At 44.9% G+C, this 27,500-nt stretch overlaps 1 protein-coding gene across 1 annotated transcript in view; it reads left to right on the forward strand.

The window, feature by feature from the left end:
- LOC143282806 (uncharacterized) overlaps positions 1 to 27,500 on the forward strand; it is a 59,575-nt gene that overhangs the window by 4,477 nt on the left and 27,598 nt on the right. Inside the window, exons 2-3 of the mRNA XM_076588588.1 lie at positions 12,082 to 12,317; positions 22,457 to 22,555. Coding sequence (XP_076444703.1) covers positions 12,082 to 12,317; positions 22,457 to 22,555 — 335 coding nt within the window. The remainder of the gene's footprint in view (positions 1 to 12,081; positions 12,318 to 22,456; positions 22,556 to 27,500) is intronic.

Consider the following 27,500-nt stretch of genomic DNA (forward strand, 5'->3'; position numbering starts at 1 on the left):
CATTTTGGTGGACATGGTATTGAACCCAGACCTGCAGTGCACACAGTGACAGTTTTATCCTCTCGTCCACAGTTTTATCCTCTCGCCCCAAACAGCTGGCTGTCGAGTTTTACAATCAGCACAGACTGTATGTTGCAGCCTGTGCCACTGCATAGAAATGAGTGAGATAATATAGGTCAAGCCTCAGAAACTGTGGAGTGACTGTGTGTGTGTGTGTGTGTGACAGAGACAGAGAGAGACAGGGAGGGACAGAGAACAGTTGGAAGGGAGGATGAGGGAAACAGTCAGATTATTTCACTGTAGGATTTCACTATAGTATAAACTATAATTGTACACGTCTACAATCAGCAACCATCTAACTGTAGAGCTAATTATTAGCTCAGTCCATACAAAATACATACAAATAATTTACAAGTGAGCACACATTTTAATAAGGTTTGAGTGTGCATTCATGTATGGGCATGCGTGAATGTGAACATGCGCTTCATACACGTTTGTGCTTTCAAGTACGTATGGACATGGCTGAAAAACCTACAGTGTGTACCTGTTATATATCCCCCCCCACCCCCAATATTCCTTGTAACTCTGGTACAATTGGTAATAAAGACATCCTATTCTGTTATGATTTTTTCTGACATTGTGATGAGAGAGAAAGGGAGAACAGAATACTGCAGGATGAGCGACCAAGACAAAATGATTTACATCCATGGACACATGCTTGATTACACACTGCCACACACAAATATATTTTTATCCAGAATTTCTCTTAAATCTGTGATTAGACAAAACATAGGTTTGCAAATAACTTATTTTTATTATAGATTTATTGTTAGTAAAGCAAATAATTAAATGATTATTAAATAGTTTATTATTATTCAATCTGAACCCAGAAAATGTTGTCGTCAACATTTCTTCCTGAAATAATCTAAGAAGCACTATTATGGCAAAGCATTATGGAAACCATAAAATTGAAACGTATTGTTTTACTTTCACTAGTTCCAGTCAGAAGAGTCTGACGAAATAAAATCCCCTCATGCTGGAATTATGAATTAATACATTATGTATTGGCTGCATTACCTTGCTTTTCTTACACTGCCAGCATTTCAAAAGATGTGAGCATGCAGAGTCTTCTGCCGATAGATCCTGGTGTTTTCCGAGTTACGCCTTGCCTTCCACTGGGCCTAGACTGGTGGCTTGGGTTATGGTTAGTACAATGGGATTGGTACTTGTTTATTTTTTGCTGCCCATTTTCAGATAATGTGTAGTGTTGTCATCATAATAACTTTTTCAATTTTCATGAATTGTTTGGGGTACTGTATGGACTATTTATTTTTGTTTTGTTATTTTTTTTAGTTTTGTTCTGGAATCCATTAGAAATTATGAGGACATCAGCAAGCACTTGCAGGATCACCTGGATTATTGTCATAGTTAAATAGTGTTGTTGAAATCAAAATGCCATCATCATTCATGATTGAAATTCACATTTCCAAATAATTATTACTAACACTTTCAGAGTAATGATGAGATATATATGTTTACTTATTGGCACGCTATCAATTGTTTTTAAATACAGTTTTAGTTTTCGTCCAGTTGTATCAATTGATAGCGCAGATAAATATTCCTATGGACAAGTTAAGTCGATGAATCCTTTCAGTTTCTTGGGCTTTAGCAATTTATTTTCGATCCGTCTCCACCACCAGCCATCTGCTTTTACCTGTGTTTTTTCACCAAAACGGCCTGTGCTGTACCCCAACACTTGTGTGTTTGCCTTGCTTACAATGTGAGAGATTGTTACCATACATACTATGTGAGAGATTGTCACAGCGTGAGAGATTGTTACCATACATACTATGTGAGAGATGGTCACAGCATGAGAGATTGTTACCATACATACTATGTGAGAGATTGTCACAGCTTGAGAGATTGTTACCATACATACAATGCGAGAGATTGTCACAGCCTGAGAGATTAGGCCTACCATACATAGTATGTGAGAGATTGTCATAGCGTGAGAGATTGTTACAATGTAAACGTTAGAGTGTGACAAATTAGACACGGTGGTCGGTTACCAGTGGGGCCATGCATGCTATGGCAAATGGGCAGGTCATTGCTGTTATGGCTGGTTCATCCTCTTGACCTGACGTCATGGTCACGCCTCCTAACGCCCTCTGTGCGTGTCAGAGGTGAAGGTGTCGGAATGTGGCGGCAAACAAGCTGGTAACCGAACCTTTGTTTAACTTGATTGACTGGTGGTGCCAGAATGTCATTTGTTTCGGGTTTCACCTTCAGGTCCAACTGAGATATTTTAGCTGTGGCTGTTTCACCAACGTGTAATTGCTTTGCTGATCAGAGGTATTTTGTTGTTGAAATTTCGGGTTTACCTGCAGGTCCGAGATATTTTAGCTGTGGCTGTTTTCACCAACGTGTAAATTTTGTTTTACTGATCAAAGGTACTTTGTCTGCAGAGAGGTATTTTGTCTTCTCGGGTGTATTTTGACCGTTTACTTGGTCACAGACCTATGTGTTTGCTTTGCTGATCAGGGGTATTTTGTCGCCTGTTCTGAGGTGTTTTGTTTACTAGTGCCTAACGTGTTTTCAGTAGGTAGTTTCGGATGTCTTTGTTCCGTTGAAATACGACCTCCAGAGCAAAGCAGTGCACACAGTCTGAGACTTCCTGTTTCCTTTACCCCCATCTCTCTCACTGTCCTAGCTCCTATCTTCTCCCATGAGTCATGAGACTTACGGCGGAGTGGAGACCGGAAGAAAAGCACACTGACACGCGGTCAGTACTAATTGCTGAACACCTGACCAAACTCAATTTCCGCTTTTCTGACGTCATTGGACACATCATTTCCTGTGTTTTTCCAAGGCATATCAAACTCTTCTTTTGAGCTCCAGAAAACAAAAGAGACTACTTTTTAGCGCGCCTACACACACGCCGATACACACAACACGGACACCGGCAGTCGGAGAGAGAGAAAAAGAGAAAAAGACGGAGTGCAAGGGAGGGGCGGGGGATGGTGTTCAAGGGGATAAAAGTGGTTAGTGTTCTTGCAGAATGTGAGAATGAGATGGGGGTTGCTTGTCAGTCGATAGTGTTCTTGCAAAATCTTTTCATCTGATAGCCTTTGGTTTCAACTTTAAACGCAGGATAAAAATAGAATGGAATGGAAAGAACGAATTGCAGAGAAGACAAGTACAGATGAACAAACCATGATTCTGTCATTCTTTAAATAGACAAACAGGCTTTGCAAAGGTTGGTAAAAGATAAAAGTTATGGCAGTGAAAAAAGGGGACATGAACGTATAAACTATCACACCCTTCATTGAACTGAAAACAAGTGCGGGTCCATTGAATTTGAAATATAAGTAATGGACAGGGCCGTTTGTCACGTTACGCCTGACAAGACTCGGCTTTCATCTCCCGCGTGAGACTCGTTAGCAAAATTCGGGTGTATGTGTAAAAAGGCAGTCAGTGACAGTCTCCCTATGGTACCTAGCCCAGTGTCCCTGTTACAACTGGCTCAGTCACTGGAGTGGGGGGAGCGGGGGATTCAGTTGTAACCTCACACAGCCGCCGCGGCCAGTGAAGGATGATAATCGATCAAAATACACACGCGGTTGTGTGTGTGTGTGTGTGTGCGTGTGTGTGCGCGCGCGCGTGTGTGTTGGAATAACTTGAGCAACAAGTATCGCACTCAGCTGTCCACTTTTTTTTTTCTTTTTTTTTTTCTTTTTTAATAGACAACAACAACAACGTCACTTCTTTATAAAGAAGACTTCATCAGGAAAACATCCGTGCCTTTGCATGTGAAGGTGACTGCTTTCAAATTTTTTTGGATGCTGGTTTATCAATGCCGATGTGGTTGACGATGCCAGCGGTGATCTCTGAATTTTTTGTTTTCTGTTTCAGTGACCCATGCTTTCAGATCGCTTTGTGGTCAGCTATGTTTAAAAAAAAGAAAGAAAAAAAAGAACTGACTGGATGACCCTAACAAATCGTCAGTCAGCTTCAACTTTTACCTTAGCTATAAAGGCTACTGATGTCGAACTGAAACGGAGAGATTCGGTTCCGGTCAGGTCGTGTCATGTCGCTTATCTTTGGACACCGAGGAAACGCAGTGTTGGCGATGTCAGTTTCGGCTCTCAGTAAGATCGTAAAATGACCTTGCACTGCCTGGAGACCCGCTCGCACGTATCTGGGAGATGGCGGGGTCGGTGGCGGGGCCCACGGCCTTGTATGCCGGAGTCCGTGGCGTACCTCATTATCTCCTGACTGCTAAGCCATCCCCCTGTACCGCCTACCCGAAGTCTGGTAATGCCCCCCTCCCCCCCGCCACAAAGGGGAAGAGGGGAGCGGCCAAGACAAAGTGATTCACAAAGACAGCGCTGTCACGCGGCCTGTCAGTATCAAGGCTCCTTGAAAAGATGAGACCCTTTTCTCAAAGTACCTTTCCCGCCCCGCACCCCAGTGTGGGTCTGGCGTATCACCTTAGTGTGTGTCTGATAATGGACGGTAGAGGTTACGCTTGTCTCTGGAGCAGTGTGTGTGTGGGGGGGAAAAGCTGGTTTTAACCACGAATACTTTGAATAGATGCCGTGACATCTGCTCCTTTTTCTACTGGTTATCAAGGCCGGTGCTGCTGAATACTATCCATTGATCAGCTTAGCGCACAGTCCAAGTTATATATCAAAGTTGCAGAGAGAAAAAAAAATCATCGACAAATGGCGAGAATTTTCTATTTGGCTTGTTTATAAACCTTGCAGGATACACAAATTCATACATCATTGTATGCAACTGTTGCATGTATATACATTTATATGTATGTATGTATCTTCAGTGCTGGACATGCATTTTGGTTCTGAAATATGCATGTCGTTCAGAACACATGCATACATGAAAGAAACACGCCTATATATATATATATATATATATATATATATATATATATATATATATATAATCCACTGTTTTAGAAAAACGTTAAAACAATAATGTAACAAACCAAGGAAGTTGACTCAGTAAAATATATTATGATATTACATATATACTTTTGTTATACTGTGCTGTCTGAACAGCAGATTCAAGTTCAAGTACCAAACACTTTTTCATGTTGACCGAAACAGGAACTTTGCGAAAAAGCGACATGATTTAATTGGATTATGTACAGACAGACATACCCCTCCCTCCCGCACACACACACACACGTACGCGCGCGCGCGCGCGCGCGCACACACACACACACACACAGAATGGTGCCTGTATTGCCGCCCGCTCAGGTTTTCTCCACACCGAGAGAAGTGACAGCGTAGACCCTTTTTTTTTCATTTTATTTTTTTTACTTCACGGTTGTTAAGTGTTGATGGCTGTTCTTCCACTTGTAGACGTAAACACGACTCAGGCTTCACGCTTTAGCGCCTCCCTCAAGTCTTATCTCCTTAAAAGCGGCTTCCATTTTCACACCTGGCTGCCTCAGTACCCCCAAACGAAGACCCATTAAGCAGAAAAAAGGAGCGGACGACCCTTGAAGTTGAGGGTGTCCGAGGTGAAACGGGCCATCAGTGAAATGATTTTAATCTGGCAAACAACTGATGGAGAGATGGGATTAAGAGGCACGGGAGAACACCGTGACAGCGCCGGCGGCGCGGGTTCAAGACTCGGGGAAACGGTTTTTAAGCTCCCTGTCAAAAACTGAGTTTTCCAGGGGCTTTACTGGGAGCTTACAGTTCAGCCTGGCGTTCTTTGACGTTCTGTGGGCGCCGAACTTGGTGATTTATGACAAATTCAACGCGTTTCAGATTGTCCGGGTGCGTCTTGTGTATAAATACCGTCGCTATGTAGAGGAAAAAAAGGGATTTTACAGTCACCTTCACCAGCTCGTTATTCACTTATTTATCATTATTATATATTTATTTATTTTTGCTGTGGTTTCCATGCTTGAAAATGATTGTCAGTTGAGGGGATCGTCAAATTTTACGTGGACAATGTGTGAAACGAATTGACTGAGAATATTTCTTTTCATGAACAAGCGAACAAGGTTTGTAGGAAAAAAAAGTATCGTATAAATCGCTGTTTTCTATATACTTACCGGTCTGTTTCGCTCCTCGAGTGAAGCACCGGTAAGGGTACTGCTTCTCTGGTGTAAAGGATAGTAAAAGTCTCTTTTCGACCCACTTAGCACGTAAAGGGATACTGATTTGTTGCTGTATGAAATGGGTCTTTTTCAGCGCACGAAACGCCGAAGCACAAATGCAAAGCACACGCGGAAAAAAACAAAACAAAACAACACACACACACAAAACAAACAAAAAACCCCACAACTTCTCATCCACTTGGAATAGTAGATACCCCCGATCAAGGATGAAAGACGTGATTGGAGAAATAATCTTGTCATGAAACCGGAAACTATCATATTCTGAGTGTTTGCATTCATGTATGCGCTCGCGTGTTTGTGTGTTGATCATAAATTGAACCTCTATCCACAAAATTGATTTCGGAACCTAACTAAAAAATGAAAAGAAAAAAAAAAGAGAGAGAGAAGAGGCTCTGTGTGTGTGTGTGTGTGTGTGTGTGTGTGTGTGTGAACGTGCTCGAACTACAGGTATATAATTACATTATGCGACGCGAAAGAAATGTCAGAGTACTCACAGATAAATAGCTATAGGACATTTTGATAAACTAACAAAGAATTCGCAGGGTAAAGATGGAGACGTACATATTTTTGTAACTGGGTTGCTGGAAACTATTGACCAGTTCGAACTCTTAAAAATCTTAGCGCAAAAAATAATACTGCATCTTTATACATTTGTCCATTATAGCAAGGATAAAGATGCGTATTTTATCTGTTGTTGAGATCGAAACAACTTGGAATAGGTCATAGGTGCGTGTCGCTGAAGAGAGAAGAACCGGATCCAAGGCTGATCCTGAGAATCAAGAGGGGTACGACAAAGGGAAGGGGGTTGCAGCCGGTGCCATGCTGATGACGTTGAATGGCTGATCTCCTTCGTCGCCTTTCCCAGAACATCTGGTGTTGACACTGATCTTCTGGCCAGGATGCTCGCCCCACTCGCCATATGTGGGATAGATCAGATCTCACCTTGTCGACGAATTTGTACTTGTAGTCAGCAGCACGAAGATGATCGTGGTTGACATAAACTTTTTCCCCCTTCTGCTACAACTTGACTTCTATGACGTTTGAGGCCCTGTTACAAAAGGCCTGTTCTTCGTTCTGTGGACAGTAACTATATATTTTGCAATACGCATGGCTGGCGTATGGAGCAATATAGTTAGTGTCTTCATCAACCTAATGATATTTTGGTGAGTACAAGGTGGGCAATTTTTTTCCAGTGGCAATCGAGTCAATTTGATGGAAGGTGCAACTACGACGCCGTTCGGCAAAATGTTCCAGAGGAAAGCAACCCTGTTTGTGAAGAAATGTTCCTCTAATGTTGAGCCTGTGTCCCTTTTTTGGAGTTTAAAGCTGTGCCCTCACAGGTCTCTTCCGCAGGCAAGCTCAAACTTTTGGCAGTTTGACGTCGTGACAGCCCTGGAGGTATACCAATTTACATACCTCAATCATATCCCCTCGACGGCGTCGATGTTCTCGACTTGGCAGTCGCAGAGTTTTCAGTCTCTCCTGAGGTGGTTTGTCCTTCAGGGATGACAGCTTTGACGCTTGTACAAGTCTTGATTGTGTAATGCATTGAAGAACCCCCTGATACGTTGAGCTTAAAAAAGTAACATGGGCTGCGTGACTGATTAAAACGCTTGACTTTGGAAATTGTGTCTCGATGTATTTGACACAACTCGTGAGATTTTGACCGCAGTCTGTTGGCTTCTTGATGTCAGTCAGTCTCATGTGTCCAGCTGTAGGTATACAGTCAGGTTCAGGCGACGGTTCTTCTTCTTTCTTTTTTTTTTCAAAAGAAACTTTGCTTTCTTCGTAAATGTAAATCGTTTTCAAGGCTACCTGAAGATTGCACGACAACCCACTAGTTTGTTATCAACTTATCCTTTACGGTGTCGTGAATAAGGACTCGAGGTGGAGTTCCAGGTTTTGCTGCAGGACTGTTGACGTCATGTTTTACGCTCTGGATCTTGCGTCATAGTTTTGTCTGACGTTGATACGTGTGGACCTTGTTCTTTTTCCCCCCGATTTTCTGGCCGCGGCTTCTTTTTCAGTGGTTGGGCGGCGTGCTCCGCATTGGTGGATAATTTAGTCAACGGTGATCTTTTGTTGGAAGCAGTATGGCCTGCCGAGTCGGTCTGGCACCCACTTGTGGTCGTAAGTACCGCTTTGTTTTCTTCATCGAGTTGTTCCATGATGGATACAAATTTATATTTTTGTCCAGTTTTCTTTCTCCTAGAATACTGATGTTTTCCAGGCTGTTGATTTTCCTGGACATTTCACCCCCCCCCCCCCCCCCCCCCCCTTTAAATTTCCGTGATTGCATCCGGACAGTTAAAGTTTTGCATGGTAATACTGGCTCTGGTTTGGGGCCCAGTGGCTGACTGAAAGGGATGGTTGCTCTTTCCTCGGTTGTTTTTGATTTTTCGCTTGCTCCTTCTTCTGAGGTGCATGGAGTTGGTTTTCTTCTCCGGGTCTTTTACGGCGGTATCCGCTGCAGTACATGCTTCCATATTAGACGACGCTTTGATCTTATCATTTTCTGTCTATTTTGGTTACTCGCTTTTGTGACTCAGACGGATGTACACCATCTTGTTTGTGTGCGTCAGTGCGTGCACGAGTGTGTGTGTGTGTGTGTGTGTGAACACCTTGTTGTTGAGCCATGTGTCGTTTACACTCTGAGGTGCCCAGTTTATGACAGATGCTGTTCATTAACTTGAACATTATTCTGCACCCTTGTTAGTGTCCTTGGAACTGAAGAACAAGAACATTGAAGTTTTTTACAATGTCGAGGTGACAGAGCTTTTAAGAAATTGTATGTACAGCAGCACGGAGGGAGAAAGTGTTCTAATGTTGAAAGTCGCATTCTTTACTGAGAAATCGGAAAGCAGTGTGGAGGAGAAAAAAAGTGATCAGATGTTGAAAGTCGCATTCGTTGAAATACAGCACTATTTATCGTTTTGCCCAGTTATACAAACTTTTTGGTTTCAGTTTGAAAATAAACTTAAAGAAAAATGTGAAAACTGTGAAAGATTGTCCCTCAGTTTTGAACTTATTTTGGTTGGCACTGATGAAAAAACTAAAACAGGTGATGTTTTTGATGTGATAGTTTTATGGGCAAAATTCTTTATATACAAGTGTAGAATTAATAAGGTTAAACCAGGTTTACATGCATTCATTGCTGAACACAAACGCAATTACTCAACAGAAAAACAAATACGCCTAATGGAAAGGAATTATCAGGATTTCTCTATTAAATGGCTACCTTATTTAGATTTAGTGATGGAACATGAATTCTGATCTTTTATATAGAGTCAGAGGTATTTCCACAGGAGTGGAAACATTATATTGACCAATCTTGTATTGACTGGTTTGTTGTGACTCGTATGTTCCCTGTGATCCATGAGATTTGACTGTTAATGTGTGCTGTGAGTTGAGATTGGAAATGTCATGTTCTGGGATCTATGTGTTATCTTTTTTTGTTTTTTTTTGTTTTGTTATTGTTGTTGTCTGTGTATGTGTTTGTTGTTTGTTTGTTTTCTCTATTCTTCATCCATTCTTTCTTTCTTTCTTGTTCGTCAGTTATTTGTTAACTAAAAAACACCCTTGCAAACGATCAACATATTATACATGTGTGTGTATATTATATGTGTATATGTATATATATATATATATATATATATATATATATGTGTGTGTGTGTGTGTGTGTGTGTGTGTATGTATATATGTACTACCTCTATTGCTAAACTGGTGGTGTGAATTGCAATTTTGCTTTATTGGTGTGGAATTTCATGTGAAATTGTAATGGAGACAGTGTTGAAAAGAAAATATAACCTATGCAAGGTGGGGGCGGGGGGGAAAGAAGAAGAACAACATTGACGTTTTTTACAATGTCGAGGTCACAGAGCTTTTAAGAAATTGTACAGCAGCGCGGAGGGAGAAAGTGTTCTAATGTTGAAAGTCGCATTCTTTACTGAGAAATCGGAAAGTAGTGTGGAAGAGAAAAAAAGTGATCAGATGTTGAAAGTCGCATTCGTTTCTGACTCAGTGGCCGACCCAGCAACAGAGCACTTCAGTCAGTCAGCAGATACTACAGATCTCATCATCATCAATCTTTCCGGATCACAGCTTTCGCTGAAGCCGGTGTAGTGTGAGGTACTTGCGCCCGAAAATCCCGCCCTCGGCTGCAACTCCGTTTGGAATGCTTCGCTTGGTTTACCTGTTTTGCAACCCAATATTGACAACAACTTCAGTTATGCGGGCTCCCCTTCTCCTCTCCCGCCTTCCCCTCAACCCCCCACTCCTATCCCCGCCGTCCCAGTCCCCTCCTTTCGGCTGTTTGTCTGTTGGGGTGGTAGAGGGTGTGTGTGTGTGTGTGTGTGTGAAAAGGACATTGACGTAGATGGTGTGGCGGTGAACGACACAAGAGACAGAGATAGAGGTTGTGAGAGAGAGGTTTCGGGGGAGTTTGGGGGTGGTCGGGGTCGGGTAGTATAGCTGTGCTTTGTTGGCTGAGTTTCGTGTTGCCTTCCACTTTATTATGCGTGTGTGTGTTTTTTTCTTTCAACATTTTACTCCGCAGTTAGTAAATAGCTGGTCTCTCAGCACCCCGTCTCCCCCACCCCCGTTCCTTTTATTCCTCCCACCCTCTGTCTCTCACACTCTCTCCGAGACAAGAGGGAGAGAGAGAATGAGTATGCATATTATGTTCCAACACACGAACACTGATGCATTTGAACGAGATACAAGGACCGAATCATTTGTTCTTGTAAGATCGTTCTCTTAAAACAGCAACAATAACCATAATCAAAATAGTTGTACTCAGTACGACAGTAGTGTGTGTGTGTGTGTGTGTGTGCGCGCGCGCGCGCGCGCGTTTTCAGATTGTTATAATCTACATCGTGGAGTCTCCATGCCTGTCTCACCACTAGGCACTTAGTAGCTCTGACTCAGTACTTGCAAAATTTGCCAAGCCTTCTGGTCAGTGATGGACAGTATAATAATTGTGTTGACGGACAGACCTGATAACCATTTCCAAGACTGCATTGCCGGAACTGTTCTTCGTTACGACCAGCTTCACAGTGTGACATTGAGCCTGCTGACAGAAACAGAAAGTTCTCTATGCTCATTTTCTTTCGTCCTACATACCCAGAGAGGAAGCAGTGGTCTGGGTGTTAGTCTTTCGGATGAGAAAAAACAATAAAACATGGCCGTGTGTGTCCGGTGTTTTAAGCGCACGTTTAAGTACCCATGGCAGTGAAATAATTAGATATATCTAGCAAAATTCTATAGATAATTTGACTGTGATTCAAATGAGAAAAAGATGGGGAAAAATTAAAGGTTTCTGTTTTGGAGTTTGGGAGAGAAAAGAAAAGATGGCACTGGACTGTGGGGATGCACTCTGAATTATATTTAAAAAGAAAAAAAAGTTAATCCATAATTCGGCTTGGGGACATCCATTGCGACGAAAATGTTATGCAGTAAGATACAATTCGATGCGGCGATACAATGCAATACGATACGATGCAGTCTAAGCCAGTTCAGTAATTATGTCCATTACAATACAATATTATACAATGCAATGCAGTCCAATCCAATCCAGTCCAGTGTTCGTCAACTACAATGTGTCAAATACAATACAGTGCAACACAATACAGTGCAACACAATACAACGCAGTACAAAACAACACAATGCAGTTCAATGTAATGCAGTGCAAATTCTAACTGATCTAGTCTAGTCTAGTATTATATGTTCATAACAGCAACACAACACAGTTCAATATAACGCAATGCAAATTCTGACTGATCTCGTCCAGTCCAGTAATGTATACATAATTTTGCCCACAACAGTGCAATACAATCCGGTATTGGCTGTGTCGACTTGAATAGATCTCTTGCTTTGTGATGGTGAAGCGACACGTGTACATTCAACGGTCTTTTCCTTTGTTCCAGACATGAGTGTGGGGGGAATGCCTTCCACCACCCACACCCTGCTTCCCGGCGACCCCCAGCATCGCCCACCCCAGACGGACGTTGGGGGAGGAGGTGGGGGTGAGGGTGAGGGGAGGCCGGGAAGGGGGTGGAGGATGGGGGAGGAGGGGGATGGGTTGCTGAAAGCGGCCAGCGAGGGGCAGACGGACAGGGTCAAGCAGCTTCTGCAGGACGGGGCATCCCTGCACCCTGACCAGGTGAGTGAGTGTCTGGTGTGTCTGGCTCTGCCTGAGTGGCTGTGTGTGTGTATCTGTAGGCTTGTCTTGGAAGGTGTCTTAAGTGTCTGTGCTGGTGTGTCTGTCTGAATGTCGGTGTTGGTGTGTTTGTTTGCGTGCCTGTCTGTCTGTGTTGGTGTGTTTGTCTGAGTAGACGTCTATGTTGGTGTGTCTGTCTGAGTGTCTTTAGTTTATAGGTTATTAGAATGATAGGTGTGTCTGTTTGCGTGTCTGTATAGGGTAGGTCACAGTGTCTGTCTGAGTGTCTGTTTTGGTGTGTCTGTCTGAGTGTCTTTATAGTTTATTATAGGTGTGTTTGTTTGCGTATCTGCATAGGGTAGGTGTCTGTCTGAGTGTCTTTATAGTTTATTATAGGTGTGTTTGTTTGCGTGTCTGCATAGGGTAGGTGTCTGTCTGAGTGTCTGTGTTGGTGTGTCTGTCTGGCGGGTGTCTTTATAGTTTATAGGTGTATCTGTTTGTGTGTCTGTTTAGGGTAGGTGTCTGTCTGAGTGTCTGTGTTGGTGTGTCTGTCTGAGTGTCTTTATAGTTTATAGGTGTGTCTGTTTGCTTGTCTGTATTGGGTATGTGTGTGTGTGTGTGTGTGTGTAAAGGTGTGTCTGAGTGTCTGTGAAGGTGTGTGTGTGTGCTTTCAAGAGTGTCTGTATGTATGATACATGTGTGTGTTTGAGTCTCTGTGTAGGTGTGTCTGTCTGAATGTCTGAGTAGGTGTATCTGTCTGTCTGTATGTCTGTGTCATTTGTTGGTCAGTCCGGTTGTATCCTCTGTGTCGTCTGTGTCCTTTGTCCGTATGTTCGCGTCTGTTTACTGTGATCTGTAGACAACCTTTACCAGTGAATGACTGCTTGCACCAATAGACTACCACTGTCTGACTGTTTACTCTTTGTCTTAGAGATTGCTAGCGTCGGATTGTTTTATGTAATAGACTATCAGTGACTGTTTACTCTGATAGACTACCACTGTCTGGCTGTTTATTCTGATAGACTACCACTGTCTGGCTGTTTATTCTGATAGACTACCACTGTCTGGCTGTTAACTATCAAATATTACAATTGTCGGGTTGTTTAAGAGACTACCACTGACTGTTTACTCTGATAGACAACCACTGTCTGGCTGCTAACTCTCACAGATTACAGTTGTCGGGTTGTTTAAGAGACTACCACTGACTGTTTACTCTTATAAATACTTATAGACTACCAGTGACCAGTTGTTCACACTGGAAAGCCAGAATCTGTTTACTCTGGACCGCCAGTGACTGTTTACTTTTATTGATTACTATGGTTGTTTTACCTTATAATAGACTACCAGTGACTGTTTAATCTGATAGAGTGATAGACTTGCAGTGAGTGTTTACTCTTTGGAGACTTCCAGTTTCTGACTGCATACTCTAACAGGCGACCACAGATAGCGGATTATCTGTGCACCCAACTCGTACCGCTGACGTCACACGAATGCACACATACCTCTGACGTGACACTGACACGTCACTACCACTGACGTCACATTGAACTAGTTTTAGCCTCTAGATAGTAACTATTGTCAGATATAATGTGCGATACAGATAATAATCTGTGGAACGCATTTCAAAGGAAACTATATAAACCACTGCAACAGGAAGGACATGCATGATAATTACGATGTTTTGCATGGTCAACGCTTATGTAGTGTTACAATCGATGGCTAAGGAGGAGCGAGATTCTTAGTCTCCAAGAAGATGCCCGCTCCTCCCCTCCCAACCATCCCAGTCTCAGCCCTTGAGATGTTAGAATACATAGGTTAATGCCCCCTCCCGCCTCCCCCCCTCCACCCCCACACACACTTACCCTGTCCGACAGACTTATGAATTATAGTAAGTCCGTGACCCTGCCTCCTCCCTACACACACACACACACACACACACACACACACACACACACCCCTCTCTCTCTCACTTGCAGCACTTGACAAAAGTTACCATGACGAAGCAGTCTTCAGCGTTGCTGAGAGGGGACGAACGCCATGTTTGCCTAATGCTCTAATCACTGGGTCGCTCCGTGCACTGCTTGTCTTCCCTTACACGCTAATTACGGAGTGGGTCCCTTCGCGTCGCCGTCTCGCCAGTTGTTCGCACTTCAAAGAGCGGTGTACATAGTGTGCAGCGGAGACGCGAGATAGTGCCCATACTTTGTGGGAGGGCTCCCAGCCCCCACACCCACCCACCCTTCCCTCCCTCCACCTCTCTCCCTTCTGTTTCTCCGCTTTCCCATGAGTCATTGCTGTCTCGAGTCCTTGTATACCCGGACCTCTTATGTGTCTGCTGACTTTTTAGATGTTTTGACTTTCGCGATTTTAATCGTAACTGCCGGAGTTGTCCACATAATGTGGTAAAATCACACGATGCCTGCAGTTGTTGTTTTTAATTTTCGATGTTTGATTGTTTTTTTGTTTGTTTTTTTCTACGGTTGTCCACATCTGATTTTACCCTGCTACTCTTTACCCAGTCTGTCTCCTCACCTCGTTTGACTCTTAATTTAGGTGGAGTTTGCGGGCCATCTTGTGTACCCGCATGATAAGTATTATTTGTCAGTGTGTGTGTGTGTGTGGGGGGGGGGGGGGGTGCAAGGTGAAACCATACAGGGACAAAATCTAAGGCGTGGGTAGAGATGAGATCGCTGAGGAAGGGCAAGTCTGTCATCAACAGCCCGGTGGGGGTGGGGGTGGGGAGGGGGTCAGTGGGCGTGGACTTGCACATGGTGATTAACTACAAATTGTCTTAACGCTACAGCGAGGACCACAAAGCCAACGTTTTGAGCGTCAGTACAGTGATTATACAAAAACAGCATGGCTGTGGACTCGAGACATTGAAACAGCAACAGAACGGCCTTCTCCCGTCCCTTTACTAACGAAACGTCCTTTCCTCATGTTTGGACCAGTGGAATTGTCTGACCCCACCCTCGGAACAGTAAAACGATCTGGTCTTATCTTTGGACCAGTGGAACGCTCTGACCCCACCTCTGGACTAATAAAACAGATTCTGACTTCATCCCTGGACCACTGAAGCATTCTAACCTCGTTTCTGGACCAATGAAAGGTTCCGACCACGTTCCAGGACCAGTGAAACATTCAGACCTCGTTTCTGGACCAGTGAAACATTCTGACCTCGTTTCTGGACCAGTGAAAGGTTCTGACCTCGTTCCAGGACCAGTGGAACATTCTGACCTCGTTCCTGGACCACTGAAACATTCTGACCTCATTCTTGGACCAGTGTAACATTCGGACTTCATTCCTGGACCAGTGAAACGTTTTGACCTCATTCATGTATCATTGGAACTTTCTGACCTCATTCATGTACCATTGAAACTTTCTGACCTCATTCATGTACCATTGGAACTTTCTGACCGATTTCATGTATCACTGGAAATTTCTGACAGATTTCGTGTACCATTGGAACTTTCTGACCGATTTCATGCAGAAGTGGAATATTTTGACCTCATTCATGGACCAGTGAAACGTTCTAACCCCATTCTGGATCATTGAAACTTGCTGACCTCGTTCCTGGACCAGTGAAACGCTCTGACCTTGTTCCTGGACCAGTAAAAAGTTCTGACCCCATTCCTGGACAACACATGATCTGATCCCATCTTTGGACCACCGTTCTACCCCCATCCTTGGACGAACGATGCGTCATACATATGCTGGTCGTTATAATTGTTTGTGTGATGTTCAGAGGTGTGTTAACAGGTACAACAGCAACATAATTACTGGCGCCAGAATATATGTTAAACTCTCCATTTTGTCCCATGCTGTTTTGATTATATGTGTGACAGTTTCGTCACATGCATTCGTCACATGCAGGGTATAGGTCTGTCAGGCAGTTCATCTGTTTCTGCTCGCTCGGGTCTCTATAAATCATTTCATTGGCCGTTAGCCAAAGTACGTCCTGCATTAGCTGGTGTGTCCGTGATGTCCTTGAGTGGTTGAATGAACGTGTCAAAAGTTGAGTTCATTGCCCACACATCCCAGTTGGCTAAACACCAACCAGGTCTGCCAACTCTGGGCGTCCACAAACGCAGCATGCACTGGCCACCATTATATAAAGCAGGCAAGAGCTAAGCCATCCCACAGCTGTCTGTCTCAGCATGCATCAGATGGTCAAGCATCTGCAAAGCAAGGCGCTAAGCCCCCCCACCCCCACCCCACCCCCTCCCCCAGACTGCCTTCCTGGGGTGTGTTAAAAGAAATCCCTCGGCTCAGTTTCTGAAGTCCAGACGAACACGGCGTGCGCGAGACTTAACAGCCACGGCTATTGTATCTGTCATTAGACGCTAAGCCGTATCGTATCCCGTGTCCCTGTTGCAAGTTTTGCGGTCCTCAAGCACGCGGGAGAGTTTGTTGATCACGTGTACCTGTTGGGCGTTAAACCATCTCCCATGCCAGTCTCACGTCTTGGAAGCTGGATTTTATTTACTCGGCCCTTCCGCCCTCGCTAACTCCCCAACTTGGGTTATCCACACCCCAGGGAGTTGCCTGTTTCCCATCCACCCCTACCCCCAACCCCTCACCCCCCCTTCCGCTTCGCCTCTCAACCCTCTCACATGGCGACTTCGTGCTTTTGGCTTTCCGGTGAGTGTTGTGGGTCGTTAGCGCACGGCAGGTTGCGGGTTCCTGTCCCACCCAGGGGACAGATGATGGAAACACATGAGGGCCGTGTCCTCCTCGCCGTGTTGGGCCCATGAAAACAGCGGGAGGGCATGTTGATCTGTCTGATTGGAGCAGAGCAAACACTGGGGCTTTTTCTCCGGGAGCTGTTCAAACACAGCTAACATCCAAGCTGCTGTCAGCCAGTTTGTGTGTGTGTGTGTGTGCACTGAGCTGACAGAAGGGACCTCTTGTCACAGGCCAACAGTGTCCTCCTCTCTCTCCTCCGCCCAGATTGCACCCCTCTCCCTTTACCCCTCTCCCCTCCCCTCCCCTCCCCTGCATTCTGGACCAGTTTTGGGATTGTCTTCCCAGACGTTCAGGACCCGGACCCTAAAAATTGTACTCTTTCAGCTCGAGGTGTCCACTCTCCCTTTCCTCCCCATCCCCTCCTCTTCAGCCCCCCCCCCCTCCCTCCCAATCCTAACTTGCCCTCTTTCTGTCCAAACTATGCTCTCCCTGCTTCCCTGTCTGCTTTAAGTTAAACCGATTGTGCTGGAAAAGAGATGGGGCATGCGGAAAGTATGGGACCACAAGTCTTTTTCAGTCTGGTACTAAATTTGTATTATATAGTATGTTTGATGTGTTTGTATTTGTATTTATTTTTATCACATCAGATTTCTCTGTGTGAAATTCGGGCTGCTCTCCCCAGGGAGAGCGCGTCGCTACACTTCAGCGCCACCCCTTTTTCCTTTTTTTTTTCTTCTTTTTTTCCTGTGTGTAGTTTTATTTGTTTTTCCTATCGATATGAATGCACACAGTCATGATTTTTGTTGTTGTTGCCCTTTTTGATTTTTCCCTCATCGTCGCTGATATCTCGGTATAATTATTTTCGCAGAATACTTCATGGCATTTTTTTTTTCTTTTTTTTAAATTTTCTCCCCAAACCCACAGTCATTTCTGGTGTCGTCTTCGCCAGGATGGCAAGTCCCCCCCCCCCCCCTCCCCGCAGCCCCAGACATATGAAGACTTCGTAGACTGTATGTGGAGAATAAATGGTATTTTTGCTTGTTCCAGACGTTAAAAAAAAATCTCTTCAGACTTTCCATTGTGAAATAACATTTCCATTCAGTTTTTAAACTGAATATGCTACAGTGCTTAATTATCTTGCTATGTTTTCAGTCTCCAACGAGAATTCAACAGCCTTTGATTTCTTGTCACAGATTTATGAGTTCGAGCTTTTTTTCTTTTTTTGTGTGTGATATATCTCGCATTTGTAAATGTAACTTTCTCCCTTGTATTACAATGAAATTGTGTTTTTAAGAGTCTCAGCCACTGAGTATAATTTTTCTCGGAAAAATATTATCTAGACATTAAAACATTTTGATTATATTAAGTGATCTTGAAACCTTACTGAAGCGTCTACAACACAGCAGAAAATGATTTGGGTTCCCATGCGTTCTTCAACTGCAAGAATGTGGTAGATGTCACACCCGATTTATACTGTAGACAGAATACTTCTCAGGATAATTACTCAGAATAATTATCATCCCCCACTGAAATCAAATAATTTGTGGTGTAAAACACTTTTGAAAACAACACACGGGAATCACAGTCATTCAATAAATGTACATAAAAGACACACACACACACACACACACACACACACACACACACACACACACACACACACACATATATATATATATATATATATATATACTTAAAATGAACCACACATAATATAATCACAGTCGTATGTATGCATCAGTCACAGTAGACACAAAAAATACTGTAAATGTTAGAGCAAACTACAGACAAATGAATAATCACAGCTATACAAATGCAGTAATGACAGTTAAAGGTGTGAAATGTCATACTATAATTCAACGTGTTTGTAGCTTCGATCTTGTCAATAATTTTCACTTGTGCCAGTTGTGGGCTGACCCAAGTCTTATTCCTTACGTTGCTTTTGCTGTCGCTGGACTGTTAAACACACACACACACACACACACACACACACACACACACACAAAACACCACACCACACCACACCACACCACACAACACACACACACACACACACACACACACACACACACACACACATATATATATATATAGAGAGAGAGAGAGAGAGAGAGAGAGAGAGAGAGAATTGGATGACTCAGAGCTGAGAGTACTCGTACACAGAAGGTCTGGTTTGGAAGAGCTCGTTCCACACAACAAGGGTCATTCCTAGGAGCAGGGTTCAGTACCCCTTTCTTTCTCTGTGGCAGAGGGGGGGGGGGGGACGTTCCGGTCCTGTGATGTATTATTCTCATCGGCTCGGGCACCATTGTGAGATAAGTGGCTGGGAAATCTTGCTCGCGTTGAAGTCACGCCTTCTCTAGCATACTCTCCGCTCGTGTCTCGTGAGACTCCGCCGGGGCATTCAGTTCCATTTTCAAGCCCTTTCCGTTTCACACGCCTCAAGAATTTCTTCATCATGGTGACTGCTAGTAGTAGTATAGCAGTAGGCTTGCAGGGGTCTCAGATACATACACTACACTACACAACACATGGAAGGAAAATGTTTTAAAACATAAAGGGACACTATTCCCCGAGAATATTATTAAAGAAAAGATACCGAATCCATCAGCTTCCTATACAAGATTAATAACCTCTCCTTTCTTCCGTATAAACCTTGATGCGCTGAAGACAAAGTATTGTAAAAATGTTACATGCATCTGTGGTGATCAGTTCAGCTTGCATCATTGTTGTTTCACTGTCAGCAGTTACGTACCTTCTTGCCCAAGTATTTCAAAGAGAATAACTACTCTGCAGATGATTTTTCGAAAGTAATTTCTGACGAGGTTCTTATGGTCGAACTTTCACAGGCATTAGTTCATAGCCCTATTTCTACATTCCTTTAATGTACTTCAGAATTGTGTTACTGTTAATGGTTTCTGATTATTATTATCATTATTGAATTGTTACTGTTAAATGTTATTGCATGTTACTTGTTAGGTATGCATTTTTTGGTAGTTCTCTACTTTTCTGTTTTCCTCTTCCCTCCCCCCCCCCCCCCACCCCCGCCACTTTTTTTTATTTTTTTTTTTTTTAATTGTCTAATATCACTGATAGTGAAAAGACAGTCCAAACGCACTGGTGACAACAGGTCCGTCGGGTGAAGCAGTGAACCAAAACCAACACTGTGTGTCATGTCAGGGAAAAGTCCTATGTGTGAACACCGAGACTAAGCCTTCACGGGAGGGAGAGTGTCGCCATAGTAAACATTTACCTTGGTTTTTGCAAAGACACTCGTGAGATAGATATTAGTGTCTTGGGCCTTGGTTTTGGCAGAGACACTCGTGAGATAGAGATATTAGTGTCTTTAGCTTGGGTTGGCTGATAGACTGCTCGTATAGGGATGGAGTCACCTTGTGTGTCAGGCAGCACACCGAATAGCAAGCAGGCACGTAAAGTGATAGAGAGATAGAGCGGGTTGGTGATTGATTGATAAACTCCCAGAAACAACTGTGGCTGGTTGGTTTCAGCAGCAGGCGACGTGAGCGAATTCTGCTCAAGCAGGAAGGAAGGAGAGTTCACATCGCGCGTCACAACGAGACCCACACGAACCAGAAACACACGCACGCACGCACGCATGCACGCACGCACGCACGCATACATACACACGCACGCTCACACGTGACAGAGTTGTGGGAGGGTGTGTGTGTGTGTGCGCGCGCGCGCGTGTACACACACACACACACACACACACACACACACACACACACACACATATATATATATATATATATATATATATATATATATATATATGCATGAGAGCGGACGCCAGAGGCGTGTCAGCACTAGTTGTCATCACACAGATGGGGTTTTTTGCCCATGGGCATCTCGTCTGTCACCATGATTGTGTATACGCTTAATGCGTGCATACAAGCTGGGCATGGAGCCTTGGAAAATGATATCGTACAGATCTTGAGATAGGGAAGGGTAGGAGAGGAAGTACTGTTTCGCTTACACAGGCTTCGGAAACACAATCTCTCATTTCCTGACTGACTCCTATGCAGGCTATGAGGCTGTTGGGTTAGCTTCATAAAAATGTACACACGCGCGTATGCACTCATATATTATGTGTACATGCACAGACACATGCATGCAGAGACAGACAGACAGACACACACACACACACGCTCATGTATTTTATCCCCCCCCCCCCTTCTCTGTCTCTGTCTCTGTCTGTCTGTCTCTCTGACTCTCACTCTCACGTGCGCACCATAACTCTGTTTTGGGTATTGGGCATACATACGTTTTGGTGTGCTGTGCATACCAGTTTTATGTACTTTAGTTCAGTATCACTGTGCATGATTATGTCATTCTTTCAGGTGTATCGTGTCATGTGTATTTTGAATCCTTCGGCGAGAAATAGGCGGCGGTATGGCCAACGCCAGAGTTTTATTGATAATCTTGGTTCAGATCAGTGCTGTGATCAGAGTTGTCTTTTCCACTCCCAAGGCTTAACGATGTTTTACATTGTTGTGTGAGGTGGCTGTGTTCTGTTGTGTGATGTGTTCTTAGAGCCCATATGGGATGTGTTCTTATGGCCCTGTGCACGGTATGCCTTATTCGGTTTGGGGTAACTGGCCTTGTCTGGTGACTATTAATCTTACTGTTAACATACCTGGCGTCTTTTTACTGCTTCCATTTCTCCCACTGTGACAGTTCACGTAATATGTGACTGTGTTGGGTGATTGTCTGGTCTCGCTGATCAGTAGTGGTGGTGGTGAACATAAAATGGTCTGTCTAGCGATTAGCAATCTAGTGTGTCTGGTGACTGTTTAACAGGGGACTGTCGACCTCACCAGTCTTGTGATCGTTGACCAGCCCTATGAGTGATGGCTGTTAACTGATCATGTGTGGTGACTGTTGACTTGACCTGTAGGTGTGTAGTGACTTGACCTGACCTGTAGGTGTGTAGTGACTTGACCTGACCTGTAGGTGTGTGGTGACTGTTGAGCTGGCCTGTAGGTGTGTGGTGACTGTTGACCTGACCTGTAGGTGTGTGGTGACTGTTGAGTGACTGTTGACTTGACCTGTAGGTGTGTGGTGACTGTTGACATGACCTGTAGGGGGGGGGTGGTGACTGTTGACCTGACCTGTAGGTGTGTAGTGACTGTTGACCTGACCTGTAGGTATGTGGTGACTGTTTACCTGACCCGTATGATTGTTAACCTGACCTGTATGACTGTTGACCTGACCTTTGTGGTGACTGTTGACCCGACCTGTGTGGTGACTGTTGACCCGACCTGTGTGGTGACTTGATTTGACCTGCCTGTTGACTGTTGATCTCGGACCTGTGTGGTGACTGTTGACATGACTTGACTGTTGACCTGACCTGTATGGAGACTTGACCTGACATGTGTGGTTGACCTGACCTGTGTGGTGACTGTTGACCTGACCTGTGTGGTGACTGTTTGCAGGAGGGACGGACAGCTCTCCATTTCGCAGCCCAGAACGGCCACGCAGAGGTGTGCAAAGTGCTGGTGCAGGGGGGCTGTGAGCTAGACCTTCAGGACACGGTCAGTACCTTGGTCATCAGCATCACTTTCATCATGTTGAGTTCACAAGTCAGCGTGACGGCCTTCTGCTCGTCTTCCCCTGCTTGTTGTGTGTTAAAAGGATCGTTGTCTGTATATGTCATCATCACCATCATCATCATGACCATTATTTTAGTGTCATTATCGTCGTCATTGTCTTATAACATCGTCAGCACCATTATGATCATCATCATCATCATCATGACAGGTATTTTATAACCATCGCCATCATCTTCATCACCACCAGCCACAGCTACCAATGTCTGATTTAAACTTTGGCTTAGTTTCTCTCTGCAAACGATCATTGGTACCATCACTATCATTGTCTGGGTCCATCTTGATACCATCACCATCATCGTCTGATCATCATGATTGTTACCACGATCTTTCCTCTTCAGTCATTGTGGTCAGTTTGTGATCCAGTTCCCTCCAGTGTGGCTGAAGTTTGTTGCTTTGAACTTTATCCATCTCCACCCCTTACTGTCCCTCTTTCTTTCTCCCTTTCGTCATTAACTAAAGAGTGCATGATACTTTTACTTACTGCAGGTCACTGCAGCTATTGGTCAGAATGGCATGGTCTATCCTATCTCCCCTTTCCCCCCTATACACCAGAGTCACCAGCCTGATCAGTATCACCAAAAGAACTCCGTGCCCCTCTTCCCCAGCTCCCTGTTTCACATTTCAGTCTCTTTACCTGTCACTATATGGTCACTTTATTTGACGTACATCGGCATGCTGGTGATTCTTGTCATGGTTTGTACATGCTGGGTATTTTGTGTTTTCATTACCCGCCGAACTCTTAAACGGGGTGGATTAAAGGATCTTTTAACATGCTTATTTGGTCTTCAGCATGCGCATACGTCACACATGTCTGCACATCTTTTGACCCGAGATATTGGGGGAAACAAAATCTCATCTGTAACCCACGAGACGTTATTAGACTCAGGACCCTCTAGAGTCTAATGCTCTAACGAACCACTTGGCTGTCGCGCCCGTCTCTATGCTTCCTCAATATAATATTCTTGCGTCCCCTGTAAAGACTCGTCTTCTTCGTTTCCATGTTCCCCTCTAACCTCTTCCGCTTCACCGCACACCCCTCGTTAGTGTCAGTTGCCAGCACCTTGTCATCCGTCACTGTCATTGTCAGCGCCACCCCGTCCCCATCCACCCCCATACATCCTCATTCACCTTCCCGCTTTCTTATCTTCCCCGGCTGCCCCGAATGGCCATTTGTCAGTGACATTTAAGTCCCCTGCCGAAGCGGCCATTGAAAAAGAACTAACCTCCGGCAATATTTTTTTTCTTTTCCGGTTTCGAAGAGTCCCCCTTCTGTGCCTTTCTTCCTGTGGTTTCTGTCCCTTCATGTGCGCCGTCCTTAGGTGTCCAATGTCAACCTTTAACTCCGGAGGGTATATTGCCCAGAGAGATAAGTATTTCAGTGAGGAGGAACCCCGTTCAATTGAGGGGAAACCTCGTGTTGTCCTGGTGAGTTACAGTCAGAGAGGACTCTCATCTCCTGAGGGTTTGTTGTGCAGTGACGCATGCAGAAGGAGGATCGCCCACCATGCGGTGTAGTGACCTAGCGGTGATACGTCCGCATAGGAAGCGGGAGAATCTGAGCGCCGGCACGAGATCTAATCACATTCTCAGCAGTAATGATCCGGGCCCTTCTAGTGGTGATCTGGACGCTAGACATTCGGATGAGGCAACAAACTGATGTCCCATACGTAGCAATCACTTGGCGCACGTGGGAAATACAAATCAAAACAAAACAACATAAAAACACGCCAGCAGACGGGTTGTCCCTGGCAAGATTATGTAGAAAAATCCACTTTCATAGGAAAATATATACACAGTTGCTGACAGAAAAAAGGGAAAATGGGTGGTGTTGCACTGTGGCGAGACAAATCCACTTTCATAGAGAAAATAGACACATTTAAAGGCAGAAAAAGAAGATTGGGTGGCGTTGCACTCTGGCGACGCGCTCTCCATGGGGGAGAGAAGCCCTAATAATTACACAGAGTAATCAAATGTGACGAAAAGTGTAACACAGTTCAATGTTCTGACGGGTTAGGTCACCCACGCCGTCCTCAGTTTAGTTTCCTTGTCTTCCTTAGGCTTTATGTTATTACTGGAGTGGCAGTGACTACATTTCTGGTGCAGCCATCGTCTTTCGAGACGGAAGGAGGCCGACGACGACGACGACGGAGCGGTGATCAGGGTGGACCTTCCATCATTCCAAGGCAAAAGCTGTGGTGACAGTGGTCTGTGCTTTGGTTGTAACGCCTGGGGTGGAGGCGGCTGCCACTGAGTGTCCCACAGGTTCACTGTTTATACCGCGTGGCAGACAATTGACTGATTAAACGAGACTTTCCTGGAAGTTGAAGTTTAATCGGAGGTGTTTTTTTTTTTTGTTTTTTTTTGATTGATTGATAAGGATATTTATATAGCCTGTATCCTCGATCGGAGACCACGCTCTAAGCAGTTTTACACTCACGGAGTCATTTACGCAACAGGCTGCCTACCTGGGTAGAGCCGACTGGCGGCTGCTATTGGTCGCTCATCATTCGTTTCCTGTGTCATTCAATCAGATTTCAGGCACGCACACCTACACACTCAGACAAACATGTAACATTTAACATTTTACGTGCATGACCGTTTTGTTTATTTATCCTGCCATGAAGGCAGCCATGCTCCGTTTTCGGGGGTGTGCATGCTCGGTATGGTCTTGTTTCCATAACCCACCGAACGCTGACATGGATTACAAGATCTTTTACGTGCGTATTTGGTCTTCTGCGTGCGTATACACACGAAGGGGGTTCAGGCACTGGCAGGTCTGCACGTATGTTGACCTGGGAGATCGGAAAAATCTCCACCCTTTACCCACCAGGCGCCACCGAGATTCGAACCCGGGACCCTCAGATTGAAAGTCCAACGCTTTAACCACTCGGCTATTGCGCCCATTCTACCCAGTGAGTAGGCGCCACCTCAGAATAATGGTTTGAGTGTGCGCGCCAGCCATCTGGGCATCAGTTCGTGACCAGCTGTTTTTGGAGTTCTACCCTGTTAAGAGAGCGCCCCGATAAATCAGGATGGCACGCACACTCCAAACCATGATTTCGAGGTGTTGCCCTCTCACGGTGTGGACTGTCCTCATCCTCCCCCTGTTCTGTCCCCAGTACCACACTGTGCCAATACCGTGTCAGTCGTGCCGGTGTCTGCAGGTGTAAAAATGAACTTTGGCATTTTGTCACGATTAAAGAACGCCTGACACCAGACGTGTTCGGGGATCGTGGTACTCAGCTGTTTGGGGAATACCAGATCGTCATGGGAAAGCTGTCGTTCCAGTTCGATTCGTTCTGCACTTTTTTTTTCCAGTTCAGGACCCAGTCCAGTGTGAGCTAATATTAAGCAAAACCTCTGATCCGAAGCAGTTTGTTTTGAGAGGAAAAACAACAACTTCACTTTGGGGGAAAATCACAGTTTCATATAAGGCATATTAATCAACAAACCAGTTGCAAATGCACTTCTGAATAAAGACGATGGTGAATCCATTGTTAAAAACCTTATTTTCCCTTTGAAATTGCTTTGTGTAATGTTTTGATTTTTTCCTTTAGAAAGTGGACAAGCATTCGCTGTAAACACGAATACTTGCATACAGTACGGAATGAGGGTGAGGGAGGGGGGCACACTGTTTAGCTGTTACGCCCACCTCCGCCATCCCCAACCACACCCAACCCCTCCATCCAGTCCCCTTCTCTCTCTCCCCCCCCCCCCCACCCCTGTGGCCCTCCACTTCCACCCTCCCATTAGAATTCTCGCCTTGACCACACGTACGGTTTCATGCCTATTAGTGTCAGACCCCATGGTTTTAATCTATAAGGCCGTGGTCACCCCCCCCCCCTCATCCCCCCCTCCTCTCACCCCACACCCACACTCCATCTTCATTGACCCTCTCAGAGAATCTGTTCCCGCACCCCACCCAACCCCAACCCCCACCCCCACAGATTTCTATTATTTAAGTAGAAGATTAGTATGAAAGCGCCCCCCCAGCACCCATGCCCCACCCCCACAGATTGCTCCACTTTACTGCTCCACTTTACATCTCCACGCTCTGCGACTGGTCAGACAGTACTCTGTTCTTTGCAGCCATAGAACATCATGGGGGAAGAATGCGGGCGGAGGGGTGAGGAAACAGGTGGTGTTTGGTTTGAGGGGTGATGATGGTTGTTCTCTTCGCAGCCAGCCACACGACAGCTTGAAAAGAAAGGAGGGGGGTGGTGTGGGGGGTGAGGAGGTCAGGGTCCCAGACGGATGTGAGTGGTCAGACAGACGGTCAAACAACAGTTACAGGACCTGGGGGGGTTGGTGAGAAGAAGACTGGCCAGTGAATTTATGACTGGGCCGACACACTAACCTACCACCGGACTTAACATTTCAAAGTCCGCGAACCTTACCATACTGGTTAGGGATTTACTAGTAGTACGGTCAACAGTCACTACTGGGGAAAGGGAAGTAGGTAGAGCAGAAGGTGGGTGACAAGGGAATAGACATTAAGGTGTTGGCATTCATTGGGTTATAAATGCAAGTCGTGTTGCGCTGACAGAGCTTTTGGCAATGAACGTCACACGTACTGCCCGCCTTGGGGTGTTTGGGCGTGTACAGCAGCATACCCTCTGTGTGTGTGTGTGTGTGTGTGTGTGTATGTGTATGCGTGTGTGTGTGTATGCGCGCGCGCACGCATATGTGTGTGTGTGTGTGTCATAAAGAATTTGTCTTGTGTTGTCTCTCTCTCTCTCTCTCTCTCTCTCTCTGTGTGCTTCTCTCTCAGCTTGTCTGTCTTGAGCTGACCATCACTTTATGCATGGTCACATTTTTTGAACGGACCATGCTCAGAATTGGCACACAGACGTGTCAGATCTGGTAT

This window comes from Babylonia areolata, chromosome 6, assembly GCF_041734735.1.
Source record: "Babylonia areolata isolate BAREFJ2019XMU chromosome 6, ASM4173473v1, whole genome shotgun sequence".
Taxonomy (NCBI): domain Eukaryota; kingdom Metazoa; phylum Mollusca; class Gastropoda; order Neogastropoda; family Buccinidae; genus Babylonia; species Babylonia areolata.